General features: G+C 41.3%; 1 protein-coding gene across 3 annotated transcripts in view; it reads right to left on the minus strand.

Moving 5' to 3' along the window:
* The window catches only part of ZNF423 (zinc finger protein 423), a 354629-nt gene that overhangs the window by 91015 nt on the left and 244165 nt on the right, over positions 1 to 19449 (minus strand). For 2 of the 3 annotated variants that reach the window (XM_042437934.1, XM_042437933.1), the window contains exon 6: positions 17566 to 17655. The exons of the other annotated variant lie outside the window; for it this stretch is intronic. In XM_042437934.1, the coding sequence (XP_042293868.1) occupies positions 17566 to 17655 (90 nt within the window). The remainder of the gene's footprint in view (positions 1 to 17565; positions 17656 to 19449) is intronic. 3 annotated transcript variants of the gene reach the window in all.

Genomic DNA, 19449 nt, shown 5'->3' on the forward strand with positions numbered 1-19449 from the left:
CCCTGGAATGGCAGGCCATTCCCCGAGTATTGTTTGCGCATCTATAATTAAATAATTAAGGGATGTTTAAAAGCCATTCCAAGCAGACCCAAAAAAGGGGAAGAGAGGAGAGAATTTCACCATTTCAAATCTCAGTTTAGTCAAAGTTAAGTCCCTAGTAAAAGCTTCTCTCCCCCCACTTTTGCTCCTCATGTTAATAGTTATGCAAGGCTGCACAGCCAGCTCTCCCTCTTGCATGCCAGCACACCAATAAATTAAGATATTCCTGGCCGCATCTGCACAGGGGAAATTAGAGCATTACCTGTTCTTCGCCAGTGTGCCAGCTTCGTAGCTGCATGCACAACCCATGCTGAGCGACCAGCTGTCTGGGAATGTGCCACTCCGATCGGTACACACGAGCCAAGGGATCTCTTAGGAGAGCTACTCTAATATCACAACTGCTTCACTGCAGGACTGTTCCCTTCGTAGCACAATATTCAAACATTTCTTTTTTCCTTCTGCCCCACCCTCCTCATCTCTAGCACCCAGCAACTCAGGAGCCTTAGCAGAAAACTAGTGTGGGGGTCAGAAACAGAACCAAAAATCTTCAGCTTCCTCCCTTGAGGAGTCTCTTAATGTGCAGGAAGCTATTTTCCACCTCTCTCTCTTTCTCTGTACCTTTCAAGTCCTTAATAACATGGCCTAACTGACACACTTTGTTCCAGAAAATGTCAGAGGATCTCTGCCACAGAAGTGTGCAACTTAATATGACTGACTCAAACCAACACAAATCTCCCTTCCCAGCCATTAATAATACATTTTAATATTTTAAAAAAGAGAAGATTAAACCCAAACCTCCCACAACGGTCCTTACTAAAACATTATTTTACAAATGCAACAAAAGAAAATGTGATTATTCTTTGCCAGATAATGCAGAAAGTCACAAAGCACTGATGCACGAAGTACCTAAGGAAACTGGCCAAGCCTTCCCATCTTTTGAATTCATACCTGTATGAGCAATTTGGACAAACTGCATAACCCAGATCTTGTTTAAAAGGCATTTCCCTTTTGACCTGGATTTTGCATCTCTAAAGACAAGCTAATGCAATGACATCAGAACACCCTCCTGCATTCTTTTATTGGGGGGAAAAACATGAACAATATCAGCTAAGAAGTAAGGGAGACAGCTGGCACTACTGGGGACAGACAGCTCCCAGCTGGAAGGGGGAGATATGAGTGTGCCAATTTCTAGAGCCTGTTTTAATCTTGAAAACAGAATCGGATTTGTGTAGAGGGCCACTACCATTAATTACTAGCTAACTAGCAGCTTGGAAAATTCACTGAATTGGGGGGAATGAGGAAGGTGCCATATACTTTGCATACTGCTCTTTCCCTATGGTCCCTCTACCATAACACTGTCTACTATGAGTGGCAACAGCTCTCCAGGGTGCTTGGAAGAAGTCTTCCCAACATCTGCTACCTGAACCTTTTAAACAGATGCACCAGGAACTGAAGTTGGGACTCTGTGCAGGAAATGTGAAACATTTACTAAGCTATGGTGCCCCCACACTTGGACACAAGATGAATGGTACAATGGTTTGAGTGTTGGACTAGGACTTTGATATACAAGGTTCAATTCTCCACCTGCCATGGAACCCCACTGGGTGATTTTGGAGAAGTCACATTCTCTGCCTCAGAGGAAGACAAAGGCAAACCCAGCTGCACAAATCTTGCAAAGAAAACTCTGTGACAGGATTGCCTGAGGGTTACTGTAAACTGGAAATGCCTTAAAGGTACAATACAACAAAAATGCTGGATACAGTGGGCTCTTGGTATCCGCTGGGTATCACCTGTGGATACCAAAATCTGTGGATTCTCAATTCCCATTAAATACAAGGGCAGTAGTAAAATTGTGTCCCTTATATAAAATGATAAAATCCAGGTTTGCTTCTTGAAATCTATATTTATTTGAATATTTTCAAACCGTGGATGATGGAATCAATGTATAAGGAATCTGTGGAGGGCCAACTGTATAAGCAGAATGTTAGAAAGCAAGCACTCAACTGGTTACCCATGGCAAGTAAGGGGCTCTACAGATGAGAAGAAAGGGGCAGCCTTCTCCCCCGGATCATTGCTGTGGCAACCGCACGGGCACGGCAAAAATCAAATCTAAATGCAGCTCCTTTCCACACCGCTGCCAAGGCACCATTAGCACCCTGGAGCAGCACAGTGAAGTCTCTTGTGCACTGTGCCATTTGGACACAGCACACAAGGCACGTCATTGGCATGTACACCATCTGAACGTGCGCACACCCAAAATGGCACTTCAAAGCAGTTAGTAATATGACCACTCCTGAAATTGCCTCAGAAGATCTTAATAATTATTATAGCCCAGAGGTTAATGTTCTCTTCTTCTGTTTTGTGTCAACATGTCCACAATTGGCTTCTGAATCATTTATGGACCCAATTCAAAATACAGGTTTTTACTTATGCAGTTCTACACAGCTTGGTTGGATAGAACACCTGCTCCATTATGGCATCCACAGAAGCCCTTCTTCAAGCACATTTGCTTTATGTTCTGCAGGAATTGATTATTTCATTATGATCTTGCTGCATTTTTATTATGTTTATAATGGTGATAATATTATGTTTTAAATTGCATAATTTACAAAGAGTACAGAAAACTATTTTATAAGGTGTTTATCAAATACACTAGCATCTTCCCATATAAGTCTGGTTGGCTCATGTGAGAACAGAATGTTGGGCCAGATAGGCCTTTGGCCTATACTCTTATGACTTGGGGTCTTCTCTGTTCAGATCAGATCAGGGCCTTATATGCCCTTCCCTAGATCAGCAAAAACTTCAAATCTGCTTTTAATCATGGAGCTTCTTCTCTGCACCCACACTCCACCATTTGCAAGAAAGACAATGTCTTGGAAGTACTTCGGTCTTGTTACTAAGGTCTGGGAGAGTCCTTCTGACAAAAAAAAAAAGCAGAGAGGAAGGTGTTTTTTTAATATAAGGGGAAGTAATGATAAGTGCACCATTTATTTTAAAACCTATATTATTTTCCGATTTTGCTCAGCTCCATACTTAAGGAAACTGACTCAAGACCTGATCAGAGTATCACTTTTCAAATGCTTAAATCCCTGTAAAGGTTTAGTGTCTGACTGTGTGCATTTTGCTCAGTATTAACATGTTCAATGGAGTACTTTGATATATTTTTTTTATCTAGACGCCAGAAGCTGGTGAATATATGCTTCATAGCTTCAGATAAACCTTTTGTTCTTCTGGGGCTGATCAGCTGGTACGGCAGCGAGAGGGAGAGGAAGAAGGAAATTCACAGGGGCTCAACGGTTTCAAAAAGTCAAATTACCTCTGAGCCATGGCATTGCTGATAATTTAAATGAATATATATATATATATATATATATATATATATGCGCATGCATACACATGCCCGCACACACACAACACATACGGAGGCTACACCACACAACATCTCTACTGTTAGGACTTTTAATGAAGCCCCAGTTGTGATGACACTGAAGCAGGGAACGCTACGGTGGGATAATTACTTGGCTCCCTCACAGCTGAGTTTCACAGATGCATTATTAACGGAGCATTCTTTGCCATAACAAGCATCGAATGTAGGTGGGATTCGCAAACCCTGGCATCTGCCATTAGCGGATTGGCGCAAACACAAATGAGTGTTTTCACAAACGCATGCAAAGGTTGTGGAATTCCAATGAATTCTTTCACTGGGAAAAAGGAGGAGGAGGAGGAAGAGGAAGAGAAAGAGAGCGAGAGAGTGCAAGCTTCCATGACCGGGTATGTCACCTCCCAGGGCACCTTGTGCTCTGAGTGAGGCACCATGGGAAATTATAGAATCAGAATGCATTGATTTTTCTCTTTTCTTCTTCTTCTTCTTCGCTCTCTCTAGCAAAAAGAAGCAGCAGCCCTGATGAAGAATTAAGGAGGAAATGTAATAACCTAATTCTTTTCCAATCTTCGTCGCTCCCCAGCCTCCCACCCCACACACACTTTCCACTCCTGCCCACCTCAATCCCTTCGCCTTGTTTTGCCGAGCAATTACATAGCTTAGCAGTGTAAGTGGATGAGACACCTACCAAAGTTCAAACGGAGCCATTTGCCCTCTTGCATCAAGAGTTACACTGGCCCAATTTCACCTGGATGTCATTGGCTTTGGCAAGACGACAGAGCTGTTTTATGGCATCACACTTCTCCATGACATTGATCTCTTTCCTCCCCTGCCTTTGCCTTTAAACATTTTTCCCTTTAGGTATACAGAGTCCTAACAGGTTTTCTCAATAGAATACGGCATACGGTATATGAAGCTATTAATAATTCTCCCTCAAACCGCACTGTATGTGGCTGAGGGGGGGAAAAACTCAAGAGAATAAAATGAGAAATTCTCAAACACGTTACGGAAAAAACATAACATGAATGTCTTCCATGCACATGGATCCAGGACAGATTTGAACAACCCTCTTCTATGCCATCCACCCCAGCCCTTATGCCCCGGGAATCAGAAAACCAATCAATTCTCATCATCAGACCATTGCTGTCTCTCACCATTTAAAGCGATAGAGATGCTACTGTTAAACCTTGCTTGTTCTGTTTTTCCTGGCACTGGATGCCCAGAGTTCAAGGTGACCTTGTCCAAGAGCTACCCCTATTGTTTCTGTTGGCACACTAAATCTTTGTCTTCTAATAATTAACACCATGGTTTAATGAAGTCCAGCTGCTGTGATAGCTACTGAAGATGCCACTTTTATTTCCTTTATTGGGGGGGGGGGGTGAGAGGAAAAACTAAATTTGGGTTACTTCAACGTCTGCCCTTTTCTTTTTTCCAAACTGCTAAACTGAGATGATTTTTTTACCCAAGTCACAAAATACAAGTCTTAACAACAAATTCAAATTTGAATGGATGGGTAGTAATTGACAAGAGAAAGAACCTGCATTCAAGACAGGCAAGTGTAGCAGCTCTGATGGCCAACTTTCTGCCTCTGGAACCCTTCAGGGGAATACGCAGATGGACAAAAATGACAAAACCCCTTAAAACTCCAGTCACCCTCTGTTTATGAAAAGGCATTTTCATGTTAAACATTGCAGAATAGATCCAAAAATCATATAAAAGGTGAAGGAAGCTTGCTTCTAGAAACTTCAAAGGGAAACAATACACCTTTTGGAGGGGTCAGTTACAAAAAACAGCATTGAAGGGACACAGTTCCAGGGCTACACTTTGTCTACCTTTGGCATAGATGAAGTTAAGAGACAGCAAGAATAATCACAAAGATCCATAACACACTGCCACAATAATCCAGTCTGAGAACGCTTTAACTGCCTTGGCTCAGTGGTAATCCTGGGAATTGTAGTTTATTGTGGCACCAAAGCTCTCTGACAGAAAAGATTAAATGCCTAACAAAACTACAGTTCCCAGAATTCCCTAGCATTAAGCCAGGGCAATTAAAGCAGTCTCAAACAGGATTATTTCTGCAGTGTGTTTTGGACCCAGGAGGTGAAACAACTTGTGCGCTTTCTCTCTTTTGATTAGTGTTCTAATAATGTGTAATACCCATAATACGTCAACAGATGTCACTACAATACAGAAAGTGACAACTTATTACATCAGATAGATGCAATGAAAATGACCTCTATTACATCCTTGGAAATATGTACATTTACCATCCCTGTCTGTGTTAGGGTAGGATGTTCAATCTTGCAAACACGTTGCAGAAGAGCCTGTTTCTCTCTCTCCTCTCACCCCTTCCATCCCACAACAATCACATTAGAAGTTCTTCTGAAAATAAGAGACCTGCTTCAAAATCATGTGTAAGGAAAATTCTCATCCATGTTGGTTTTAGTTAAAACGATCTGAGATGCAATGCAGAGTACGTATATAGCATCATGCACAGCCTAGTGAATAATACAAATGGCCCAACAATCCAGCATCCTGTTTTTCAGCGAGGTCAGTCAAATAATTCTGGGAAATCCACCAAGAGAGCACTATGGAATACCACCAGCACTGTTGCTCCTTCACATTTCAGATTTAGTGTCATATGGTCCTTAAATACATGCAGCCTTCTGCAACACCCTTCAGGTGTTGTGGATTCTGAGTCCCATTAGTTACAACCAGTATCTTCAGTAACCAAGTTAGGATGGGTGACAAGAAGGTTTCACATAACCATCATGGCTAATAGGCATTGACAGACCTGCTGAAATCTCCTCTGAGAGCAATCTAACGTAGTTGCCATCGCTGCCCCATCTGTAGCAGTGATTCCCCTAAATCAGGTGTTGTACAGTAATATGAAGCAGTTGTGGCTGTCATGCATCTGTAGGTCATTGATTTGATTGGGATGACCCCATGAAATTTTATATAATGTATATAATTTTATAAACAGATAACCCTGCAGGTATCTGACCCATCAAAGTTATACTTGCTTCCAAATAAATGTGTTCAGAATATAGGGCTTCTGCCTGTTTTTAAAACCAAAGTTCATTACCACAAGACAAAGGCACAGACCGATGGAGATTCACCTATAAGATATTGATTAAAACATTTGTTTATCACCTCTCAACAGGGCCTTCCAGCTGATGAAGAGCCTTTAGAGTTAGAGTAATGTGAAAGTTTCCTTGAACATACATCTGCACAGGTTAACAATATAGTGGGCCCTGGAGTTTCATTCCAGGACTCCAGGACTACCAAATCAGTGGCTGTTCTGAAGTCCCATTAAATACAGTGGCACTGTAAAATGGTGTCTCTTGTATAAATTGGCAAAATCAAGATTAGCTTTTTGGATTGGTTTTTAAAAAATATTTTCAATCTTGGGATGGTTGAATACATGGAGAAAGAATCCGTGGATATGGAGGGCCAACTGTATGTAAGTAAAACAACAAAATCAGTATCATCACTGTATTTTGTCAATAAAAAATTGAATCTGGAGAGTGGTTGATGCAGTTTTCCTTAGAAGTGAAAATAGGCGGATCAGGAAGTTTTTAGAATCTCGTCTGGTAAATGTTATTGTCAAGCAATGTCACCATTCCAGTTAAGAGATATATGGTGAGCCACCAAACTGCATGTTTTGCTTATGCAAGGAAAGGTCTTCAGGTTGTCTATTCAGTTCAGTTCAAATTTTAATTGCTTATAATCATAGATCATCACAATGTAAAAACAAGGAAGTTATCCAAATGAAAAATAACAATGTTAAAATATAACACATAATTTCTAATGCTACTTCGGGTTCTGTATTGCATCATCTTAGACAGGCTCCAATAGAGACAAACCAATCATGCAATAATCCATTACATGAATGGTTTGACACTCTCTGAACATGCACAGAAAAGCAGCAACAGGAGGCATCTGTCTTTCAGCCACCACTTTCTTGAATGCCTGATTTCAAGAGGTCCTGAAAACCAAGGTGCTATGGCCCACACCTTTCATAATATTTGTCTCAGAAGATTCTTCAACACCAGGCATTTAAGGATAGAAGACTCAGAGCTAGGCCCCTTCTCCTCCTATTATCATTCCTTTTTTCATCTTCACTGTTGCCACCACCTTCATGTAACTACAATGGTTGGGTTACAAGACCTTGATCCATGTCCACAAGTGTCACATTTGCATGTTCTGTTTTTCCATGCCAGAATGTACCAGGGATTGGGGTTGAAAATAACCTGATAATAACCAAGACTGAACCTGTGATTTAATCAAGACCAAACAATTTTTCTCTTAAGTTTTACCTTTCACCCTTTGAGCAAATGTGCAAATCGCCTCTCAGAGCAGCACAGGAGGGAGAAAATCCTGTAAGGAGTACAGGGAATAAACTATGTAAGGCACATTTACAGGAATTTGAAAGCCAGGTTTGAGTTAAGGAAAGGGGCAGGATTGGAATTAAACACATACATGCAGCATGGACATGCTAGAAGGGCCAGGATGGGTGCCACTTCCACTTGGGCTTTGGGCAATAAGACACTGAGGGTTCAAGCTATTCAAGACTGCCCCCTTCTCTACTACAGGGTCATGTCTTTCTTTCTTGGGACCAGTAGAGTCCTCCTGGACCAGTCAGCCATTCACCTGCACTTAAATACAGCTTTGCAGGCTACAGTATGTATCTTCTGCTTCCCCAAAGTGGTGTCAAACTGGATTATTTCTGCAGTGCAGATGCAGAAATCAAATCAAGGTCCGATACAGATGGGCAAAAGCACCGTGCTGGGGCTGGCTTAAGGGCTCCATAGGGCTGGGCGTCCATACACCCCCAGCCCTTATAGTGGCACTCATGTGTCATCTTGCCATGGCCCCCGCCCACATGGGGTTTGCGACGATGATGCATGGGCATCTGTGTGCCCAAACAGCACTTGTTTGAAGTGGCAGCATCAGGGTGCATGAGAGCCATTATGGTGTTCCTAAAAAGAAGTCAGTGTTGCATGGTGCGGTTGGCGCGGCACAAACGAGTGGTAAAGACGGGTGACATTTAGCCACCCGTCTATATCCCCCCTGAGTTTCCCAGGGGGTTGGACTGGATTGTGGTCTCTTCCAACACTATGATTCTATGATTCTATGGTATATATCAGCCTACTGAAGGAAGGACTTCCTGATCTCTTCTTGATACAAATTAATAAAAATTATTGGTGAAAATCTGGACCACTTAATTCTATTTAATCTTTCTTTCTTTCCATCTTTTTTCTTTTCTTTCTTTTTTTACACAAAGCACAAAACTTCATTAAGTCCGAGTAACAACTGGCCTCCCAAGAGAAAATTCTGACCCAAACCTTACAAGGAAAGCTATGGGCACCTCAATAGGATTTATTTTCGATTGCAAATTGATTCTTTGCACAAAGGTAACAGGGCTCAGTTCTCCCTCATTTAAGCTGCCTCTGTAATGAAGGGCAGAGCTCAGGCTGGCTTTTTAAAAAATTACTGCTGAGGATAATGATTTCTAATGTGATAAAAGGCCTTTAAAGAGGAATCGTGGAAGGAAGTGGGCTAATTTACTTTTCTAAGAGCCAATTTACACATAGGAACCACATATTAATTTGCATCAGGAATCCCAGCATCCCACCAACCAGAGGGTAAACGTCAACTGCTAACCAACGCTGGCAACAGTTACAGCAAATTCAATTTCTTTATGGTGACATCTTATAACTTGTCGGTGGAAGCACAATCTCAATGGTATGTAAGTACCTGTCGTTTTGAAAACACAATATGAGAATAGCTCTACCAATCCAGCAGCTCCATCCCAGTTTTATTCACACACTAGCTTTACAAAGGATTCGAAATGAGAGTGAAATGCACCTCCCCATTGCCTCTGTTTGCACACAAGAAGAATCCTAGGATACACAAAATACACTAAACCCTTCAGTCCAGCTGAGCCCATGTTTTAGCTCTGGACACTATGGGCCAAACTGAACAGAATGTTAAATTTAACAGTGCATTTAATGTTCATCCCCACCCCGCCATCCATGGAGGTTGATTATTATCTGGATCACAAAAGTCATGGGGAGGGAACTCATTTTTTTAAACCACTATCGAAGTCCTGATGACAACAGCTTTTCCAAAGTTGCTATTTGTGATGTTCATTCAGCTTAGGTATGCTGGGTCTGAATAAATGAAAAGAAACCTAACGGAGCCCCATCCATTAACTATGGGCTGTCCCCTGCCCTGTAAAAGTGAATATTCTTACAACTAATATGCATTCCTTCAAATGGAGTGGGTAGAAAACAGTCATGAAAAATTGTGTTGGCAAGGTAGGAATAGACAAAAAGAAAAGAAATGTCCATAATCAGGTTTTAGACAATGCAGTTTTCAGGGATTCCTTAGATTTCATTTTGTTCCTTATTTGTGTTTACACTGATCTCCTTTAGATTTTCAACCCCATTCCCACTCCCTCATTTGCCCTGCATAGAACTGGGCAGATTCAGGTCCCCCCATGTTGAATCTGCTCGGGAACAAGTGCCCACTATCTTTTACATCGATCAGGGCAATTTGCCCTTCTGAAAGTCACATGTGTGGTACCAGTTTAAAATGGAGCCTCCTCTGTTGTCAATCAAATTCACTTCCGCTTTCGTCAAAGGTGACATATCCTACAGCCATTGGCCAACCCTATCATGGGGTTTTCTTGGCAAGATTTCAGAGGATGTTTGCCATTGTCATCCTCTGAGGCTGAGAGAGTGTGATTTGCCCAAGGTGACACTGTGGGTTTACTCGGCTGAGCCGGGATTTGAACCTTGGTCTCGAATCCTAGTCCAACTATCAAATCACTACACCATGAGGCAGAAATAAATATGAGGCGGAGGCAGAGACAAGGAGACAGCTGTCTTCCATCCAACTTTACCTGGCCCACTGTCCTGTGAGAAGGAGCACTAGAGTCCAGTCTTGGATCATGAAGCCAGTCTTGAATACACTTTTGCCTTATTGCTCCTTTATTACAAATGGGGAAAGAAGGGTCGAGACTGCAAGGTGGGTCACTAATTAAAGCATACCAGATGGGTATATAGATGAGACAACCCTTAAATTGTGAACGTCCCAGTTTAGATCAGGATCTCCTGGCCATCGTGGTTTACTAGATCTAGGCATACCTAAGCTATGGAGACGGTGGCGGGAAGGGAGGAAAAGAGAGAGATGTCAACTGTCTCTGCTGTCTAGGAAGAAAATACCAATCATCTTTTAAAAATCTCAATAGTAGTTTGTCAATATTTTTTTCCCCAACAGCAAAGCAAATATAAATATTTTATTGTGAACCAAGGACCTAAAATAAACAGTTTAGTAAATAGGTATTACATTACAAGGAGGGGAAAAAAACATCTGTGGAAATATGTTTGCCATGTAATTATTTTTGCTAGTTTACATTCACTCTCTACATGCGCCCCCCTCTCTTTCTCTCCTTCTCTCGCTCTGACTACACCATCTCACTTCTTCTAAATCTTCTTCCTTGTTGCTATTATTAACATCTTTAAAAGGTGCCAAATCTTAAATGAGGGGAAAAAATGATTTGCTAGAAATTATTCATATCACAGTGAGCCCCTACTAAACCTGGCAGGGGTGCAATATTTTCGGTGAAATTAACATAAAATATACAACTGCAAATTATCCAGGAAATAGCTATGTTCTTTACAACACACATTTACATTCAGGGGAGGAGGGGAGAGAAAAAGAAAACGAAGTGCTCCACTTATCTTGCTAACACAAAGCTGCAAACGGTCTTTTCCAGTGCCAGTTTTAAAGGGGAGAAGTAATAGCCTTCCATAGGGAGCACAGCCTTTAAAGATGATATAACAAAATATGAGGTTGGCAAAAATCGACCTTCGATAATTACTAGAGACCACAGTCAACAGTGGATGTTTTCGAGAGCTCATTTCTAGCGAGTCCATTTTTAGATTTATTTCCCCACTCGGCACAGAAAATGCATTTCCTCTCCTAGACCTAAGCTTTTCCTGCAAATACGAAGAGAAAGGGGGAGGGAGGACCAGAAGAAGAAAAGAAGTAGTAGTAGTAATACCATGTAAAATGCAAATCTTGTTGTAAATATTTTATAAAATTGTTGCATGCATCCCAAAAGCTATAGGTCTTAATTGAGAGGAGGCTATGTTTCCAGTCAATATATGGAAATGGAAAATGCTAATTCATGTTTTCCTACTTATGAAAAACCCTAGAGGACAGCAAAACCACAAATGCACTCAACTTTAATATTATAAATATAATTTGGCTCCCTCTTAATAATCCCTAGTGTCCTGGCTTTTATCTCCCAATGGCTGTAAAGGAAAAAAAAATTGCACAGGCGCTTTTACATCATCTGTACAGGAAGTCAACCTTCAAGCACTGCCAGCTTGGCAGAAGAGCAAGAGACTGAGCCGAGCAATATTCCAAACAGGAACTGAAACAAAATATTCCAGCGCTGTTGAGCCTGATCAGAGAGTGGGATAGTGCTGATGCAAACAACTTTTCCTGGCTGGTAACCCACACACTGCACTAGTAGCAATCACTGGTCAGATGTCCCTTACTTTATACACAGTTACTTTAAGTACATATACGGTATTAAGAAGCTGCCTTATAATGAATCGAAGCATTAGCTCATCTATCCCTGTACTATCAACTCTGACCAACAGTAGCTCTCCAAGGTTTCAGACAGGATTCTTCCCAAGGCCTTCTTGGAAAGGCTGAGGAATGAATCTTCCCAGACAAGATCGGGTATGTTCAGGATCTGGTGGTATCAACTTTTGCCTTTCGTTAACTCTGCCACAGCAAAAACCAACCAAATATCCTGCAGCATCTTAAAAACTAACAAATTATTATGGAATAAAGTTTTATGAGTATGAGTTCACTATCAGATGTTATGAACAAGAGGAAGTGTTATCCTGAGTTGTATGGTGGGGAATGATGATGGAGGGAACTGCAGTTCAGTGGTAGACCACATGCTTTTGCATATAAATGTTAGAGCAGTGGTTTCCAAACTTTGGTCTACCCAGATACTTTGGACCTCAACTTCCAGAAGCTTTAGCCAACTTGACCAACAGTCACTATGACTCCATATGGGCTTCACCTGAACAAAGATGGACTCTTTAATACAGACTCAATCTCCACATAGGAGGAAGTGTGTATTTTTGTACTGCACTCTTGGCAGAATGCACAAGACACTTTGAGATTTCTGTGCTCTTCAGCTGAGCTGCATCTCCTCCTGAAACTATGAAAGCACACTTAGAAACAAGTGAGATGGGTGGTAACAATACATTTATTAGTAAAATTTAGCTCAGCCTAAAAACAAATCCCTATTATAGAAGAAGAAGGATGGCCACTGATGTAGAGGGTTTTTTTTTTCATTTTAAAAATATAATTATGCTTGTAATTATAATTCACTTTCATTCTCTCCCATCTTTTTCTTTCAGATCCAGGAAAGGTGCTCAGAAAAGATAAAGGTACAGTCAAATTATCTGGCCTCTAACTAAATACCTTTAATATTTCAAACCCATCTGAAATGAAAGAGAATAATCCCTGTGGACAGATGTCATCAGAAGCTATTAATGCAGTGTGTAACAAAAATATACCAATTTGTTAACACTGATTTGTTGATTCAAAATAACTACCAATAGTGAGGTTTTAACTGACAGGCAGTAGCATTCTCTACCTATTTCTTTAAAAAGAAATCCTTTTCTAAAAGGAGGAAGTGTTTGAGAATCATAAGAACAAGATAAATCAGATTTCTTGAGTGAGGTTCAGACACCATAAGACCTTTCTAAAGTCCATATACTTGATTAAACCAGGGGTGGGCAATTTTAGCAAAACTGGAAATCAACACTTGCAACCTGCTAAAGGCCATGTACACCCCAAGGACAAAAACCCACCTTCACTTCTTTAAAGCTGGGCTCTGTTTGCTACTCCACTTCTAAGGTTAGCAGTGGAATTAGGTTTGCAAACAAGGCATGTGTACAACATATACCTTGCTTCTGATCAAAATAGTGCTTCTGAAAGTGTTAGTAGCCTTGGAAACAAATGGTATATCAAGTGTAGAGTTTTAAAATAAAAAAGCAAAGAAGTTTTTGTAGCTTTTGTAGCAATTTTGGTAGCCAGGTGAAAGGACCGGGGGGGGGGGGGGGGATAAGAAGGGGATAAAAAAGTATGGAGACCCTGCAATGTGTCTGTAGGCTGCACATTGACTACCTCTGGATGAATGAGGAGATGTGAAGAAAGGGTTACAACTTCCCCATGGAGAATCTACACTGAAAAAAGGGGTAGTCTGCACTGGCTAAAAAAGGCCCCATGCTGTTTCAAAACCTACCTGTTTAAATGACATGCATGGCCAAATTGGGAGGCAAATGAACCCAAGCTGTGATCCATAGCTTTACACAACAGCAAAAAAGATTCCAGTTTACTCAGGTTCAAGTGGGAAAGAGTGAACTATTGCACTGATGTGTGGACTGTGCGTTGGTGCAGAAGTAGTCATGAGCAGGTGCCATAGATAAGCTGCCAGCACCATTGTTGGTCATAATTTTTATGCCACCTGCCTGTGAATCAATCGCACAAGTGTGCAGCTGCACCAAGGGCCCACTGCACACTCCGTGGAGTGAAACGTTGACAAACATATCAGATTACCAACAATACAATAGATTTAATAATAACATTAATAAACTGGCCAGTCCACAGGGGCTTATTGGGGACAGGGGAAGAAAGGGGGTATGCATGGGGGGGGCTCCAAGATCGTGCTGTGTGAATATGTCTCTGGGAGCACTGACATGCCATGTAAGCAGTCAATAGATTGTAGATTTTTGTGGGGTTTTCGGGTTATGTGGCCATGTTCTACAAGAGTTTCTTCCTGATGTTTCACCAGCATTTGATCATCGATCAAATAGCCTGTCACACAGCCTTTTGCATGGATGTCCAATGGGCTGGGCAGGACAGGGGGAGTAATTGGCAGCTGGTGGCAGAGTGTGCACCCATGAGCATGTGTTTGTGACAGAACTAGAAAAACAATGATGCAGCACAGCTTGTAGCCATGAATGCTCTGTTATGTTATGTCCATCCTTGCAGTGGAAGGGGGTGGTATGGACTGCATGTCAGTATCCAGGCCACTGTGGGAGCTGGTGGTGCAGTCAATGGGCTCTCCCCATGAATTGAGAAACCCTGGCTGTAAATCAGCTTTTCCCCACCCCATCTGCTCCCAGCCAAAACCAGGGCTTCTTATCTAATCTTATCCATATCAATTCATTCAACTCATGCTGTTTTCACTGTGTCAGGATACCCCACATTGCAAGGTAGGAGGAGGGGACATGTGGGATGATGCCAAGGGAAAGGCAGGAGGATAGCCAATATTAATTCATAGCCAAGAGGAAATACCTTTACTCCTATTTAATTCCAAGTAAGAACACAGCTATGCACACATGGCCCATGTTTCTGCTCTTTGTCATTCTCCGGTCTGGATCTTTCATTTTTATCATTAAAATTGCACTTTTCATTTATATACCCATTCAACAGGATAAATATGCCACCAAATCTAATTTTTTAAAAACTGCACATAGAGGATATTGAGATTCAAAAACATCTTCCAGAAGACAAACATCTACACTGCATGCTATAATGCTCAGGAGAGGGAAGCGGAGAAGACATATACATCTATTCTGAAGATTTCCTAGAAGAATCTTTCTTACACAAGGCTGCACTTATGTCAGACCTTAACTAGACTTTTATGACTTTCAGTTAGCCCTTTCCACAAGGCAGATGTTTTCATCAAAGGAAATAATGTGAATATTCAATATCTGGCAAACTATTTCACAGGAGGGGAGGTATTTAAGATGAGGTGGGTTACTGGCAGAGCTCCACCTAAATGCAAAAGCATTTTTCAAGCAGACAATTCAGATCTCTGGCAGAAGTGTTCCACTGCAAACAGCCTGCAGGTGCAGTGATGGGATTTAGAGTAGTGTTAGATGGGCAGAAAGAGCACATAGGAACAGAAGGAACAAGAAGAGAAGAGATTCCTCCAACAACTTTTGGTTATCGCTCTATCTAGCAAGAGCCTATAGCTCTGGGCCAAATAACAGCTCTCTAAACTTGACTTAGGAATATGCCTTGAAGATCCCACTTTTCCTTTTAACCAACCTTTTCTAAGGCTTGCTCTAAATGAACAAAGGACATCTGTCCTAAAGAAAACCTAAACCGTATACATGTTTTACTCTATCTTATGCTGAATACACCTCCACATGTTATTTCACTGGTATCTTGTGTTTTAAGTGGGTGAAATAGAAACTAAAAAAGGAGGGCTTTTCCCCCTAAACAGGTACAGATATGCAAGGAATACTGGACAGCACTTGCAGGAACTGTCTCTTGTTGCCTAAAATTTGGCTGACCAGAGTAGCTCCTAAGTGTGTCTTTTCTTGAAAGATTTGAGAAACACCCATGATGAGATTTCCCAATGCTGTGCATTCCAGTTCCAATGCCTCTCCAGAGCAAAAGGGCTGAGGTCCCTAAACTGATGAGAGTTTTAGAGCCAATAAATATTTGGATTTGATGGGACAATGTTTTAGATATTTTATAAAATCCCTGGTTTGTGCTTACATTCCCAACCTCACCCCCATACAGGTTACTCTGCAGGTGCAGCTAAGTCCCCCCCCCCCTTTAGACCAATAGTTTCATAAGAACTTTTGGCACATAAGGCTTGACTCTCAAGTGCGACACCCCTTGTTGCACCATTCAACACTAACGGCTCCAAATGGACCATAAGTTGAAACCTGGAAAATCTGTAAGCATTACAGGCTATGACAGGAGATATTAATGCCTCCCACATTGACTCCATAAATCAAAACAGATTTAGAGGAACTATTAAAGCTCATGACAAGAATCCACACTTCACTTTAATAATTCCCTATTAACATATTTAACTGTTGGGCTGTATATTTTAAACATTTCTTACTATTGGGTATATAAGTAATTAGTGGCTTTTAAAAGCTGCATTAACAGTTGGGAGGGAATAAGCTGAATTTTTTTTCAAGTCTGGGAAAAATGCAACAGAAATCTATTTTGTTATGCAATTGTTGATCAAGGTAGGTTTTGGGTTGGGCCACAACATGGGATATATGTTAAGAAATGGGAGCAGGACAGAATCAGCATCACCCAAGTTCCAAACAGAAGTAACAGGCCTAGAGTATACTCTGTTAATTCAGGGACAGGGAAAAATCACACATTAAAACAGCAGATATGAGTTGGAAGAATCCATTGGCAATGGAAGAACAAACAGTGTGACTTGGGGATATATTTCAAAATAGATTATCTTGGAGCTAGAAGAAGTTGTTCTTTTGGATTACAAACATCCCCATAACAAGCATGGCCACTTTTCCAAGCTCTGGTTGACTTCAAACATGAGTCTAAGAAATATAAAGAAGTGATTTAAAAGAGGTCCTACTGAAGTGTTTAAGAAAACCCTGGTATTCAAGCTCTCACAAAATTTGAGAGAATTGTGAAGGGGACTGAAGAGTTAGCCTGCCTCCCTGACATGTCCCCACAGTTCTCCTTCCGTTACCCTGCCTCCCTGATAAGAGTTACCCTGACTCTATCTATTACTTGTGTTGAAGTAGATGGGAGAATCTATGGTGCTTCTTTATGGGCCTCATACAGTTGAGAACTATATATATGCAGCCCTCATTGGCACTTCGCATTGAGTCAACTGACTCAAAGGTGATTAAATCTCCAAGCAGAAAGAACTGGCTATAAACCTTTTTCTCTCACAGTACTGCTGGGCTCTTGGTCTTCAAGTAACCTATTGATTTATGGCAATCCCATGAATTCTGTAGGGTTTTCTTAGGCAAGGAATACTCAGAGGTGGTTTTGCCAGTTCCTTCCCCTGAAATATAGCCTATAGCACCTGATATTCATTGGTGGTCTCCCATCCAAATACTATCCAGTTGATGCTGCTTAGCTTCCCAGATCAGATGGGATCTGGTGGCTTTAGGGTATACCTTGGCAATTTTAGGGTTCAGTTAAAAAGCACTCTTTTCCTTCTCAATGGCAAACTATGCTGGGTTTTAAAGGGAGAGGGAAACAGTTTGAGGCTCTTTTAAACATGAATACCGTACTGTATCTCCTACCTGGAATAGCATTTTTCATAATCCTCCTCTCCAGTAATCCGGGAGCTGGAAAAGAATGCAAGACCTCACCATTTGGGGCTGGGGCTGCACCTACAGGAGACAGGAGGCAGAGACACTCAACTCCTCCCCACAAGGCAAGGAGTTGTTCATGGTGAATTCAAAACAAAACCAGTAAAGGCATGCAGGAGCAACCAGGTTAAGAAAGGAGGCCTATGAAAACCACCATTGCAATTTCCCTTGCAGCCTCCCTCTCAAAAGGGTAGAAACACAACTCCCAAGCACTTGCCATGGATGGGTGACGGAAATGAACTGACAAATGAAGCATGCAGTAGTTAGCCTCTTACCTGCACATCCTGACTGCATTTTTTAAAAGTTTGAATCAATGAAGTTTATAAGTTTGCAAGATGTTTTTTTAAAAAAAACCTATATGTGGACATCTCAGCTTCTGTAGATCATATAAGTCTCTGGGACAGTTTCAATGCCATGTATTTGTTTTACATACAGCCCAAACCATAGGGGAAAAAAACATATGCCACAATTGTGACAGGACTATTGAATGCAAGCAGAGAATTAATGCCTGAACATTCTTTCCTGGGAAAAAGCCTATTGACTGCATCAGAAAGAAAGAAAAAAGCTTATAGCTTCCTAAACACAAGAGGGTTTTCTTTTGATTTGTTTTATACAGAGAAGTAGCATTTAGACATTCAGTTTCTCAGGCTCCTGAAATGATATAGTTCCAGGAAGGCTGTACCACATGCTTTCTACAAGCACATACATCATCACTGAGAGGTTCAATACCACCGGCACAAACACAGATTTCCATCTACTTTTAAGATAATGATATTTGACTGGACTGGTACTTCTCATCAACAACAGGGTATTTATATCTCTATTTCTATGGCTGTGGGTATATGAAAGCTTCTCTTACAAATTTAACTGGAAAGCATTAATCATGAAAAAATGAGCAACTTTTACATTTTTAAAAATATATATAGTCTAAAAAAGAAGATTAAAAACTTGCTTTTTCTAAGCTCCTACTGGAAAAAAGTGGCCACATTTACATGTTTGAACACAAGTACATTGGCAATGTTTCTCATCGTACTAGTTACTAGGGATTGGAATGCTCTGTTTTTCCCTCCAGTTTTCTGTTGTAATTCTCTTCTTGGGCAACTGCTCTCTGGTTGTTGCCGACTAAATGACTGAGTGATCCAAAGCTATGCTCCTCCAACAGCTGCAAAACTGTTGTGCTTTCAGCCCTGTCATGTTAGTGCCAAGTGCAACCACTCTCACCCAGTGTATAAAACACATTGGTAAAATGTTTTCTCCAATCTGTGTTTCCTAAAGTGCAAGAAGTTTGCTCTGCTGTTCTGGCAATGGTAGAAGGTTAGTCACCTAATATTTATACAGATCGGGCCAACGCAAATCTTCCACCCTGCCTGCCACTATTTTGATTCTAGACTCACAAAACCGAACAAGAGAGGTACAAGAGCTTACAGTACTGCTTGCACAGAGATGGAAATTATTTGGCATTTCAAACGTGGTGGCACTCTCAGCAACCCTCATAAGAAAAGCCAGTTTTTGGGGGTATTGGGATGTGCAGTTCAGTAACGTTTGGAGGGATATATGAGTCTCACTGCTGTTCTATCACAAATGGAGACCACAGAGATACCACAGGTGTCTCTGCTCAGTCATGTGGCTCAGGTCTACATCCATAAGCTTGCTCCTTGCTTAGGAAACAGAAGGACAGCTTACTCCACCCCATTACCCCCTCATTGTGCCTTTCTGGAGGCCATCATCCATTCTTCCACTGTACCTCTTGATCTTTACTTCCCACACCTGAATGTTTTACTGTTAGCCCGAGGTTAGTCCAAGGCTCTTCAGTGT

This window comes from Sceloporus undulatus, chromosome 8, assembly GCF_019175285.1.
Source record: "Sceloporus undulatus isolate JIND9_A2432 ecotype Alabama chromosome 8, SceUnd_v1.1, whole genome shotgun sequence".
NCBI classification, from domain to species: Eukaryota; Metazoa; Chordata; class Lepidosauria; order Squamata; family Phrynosomatidae; genus Sceloporus; species Sceloporus undulatus.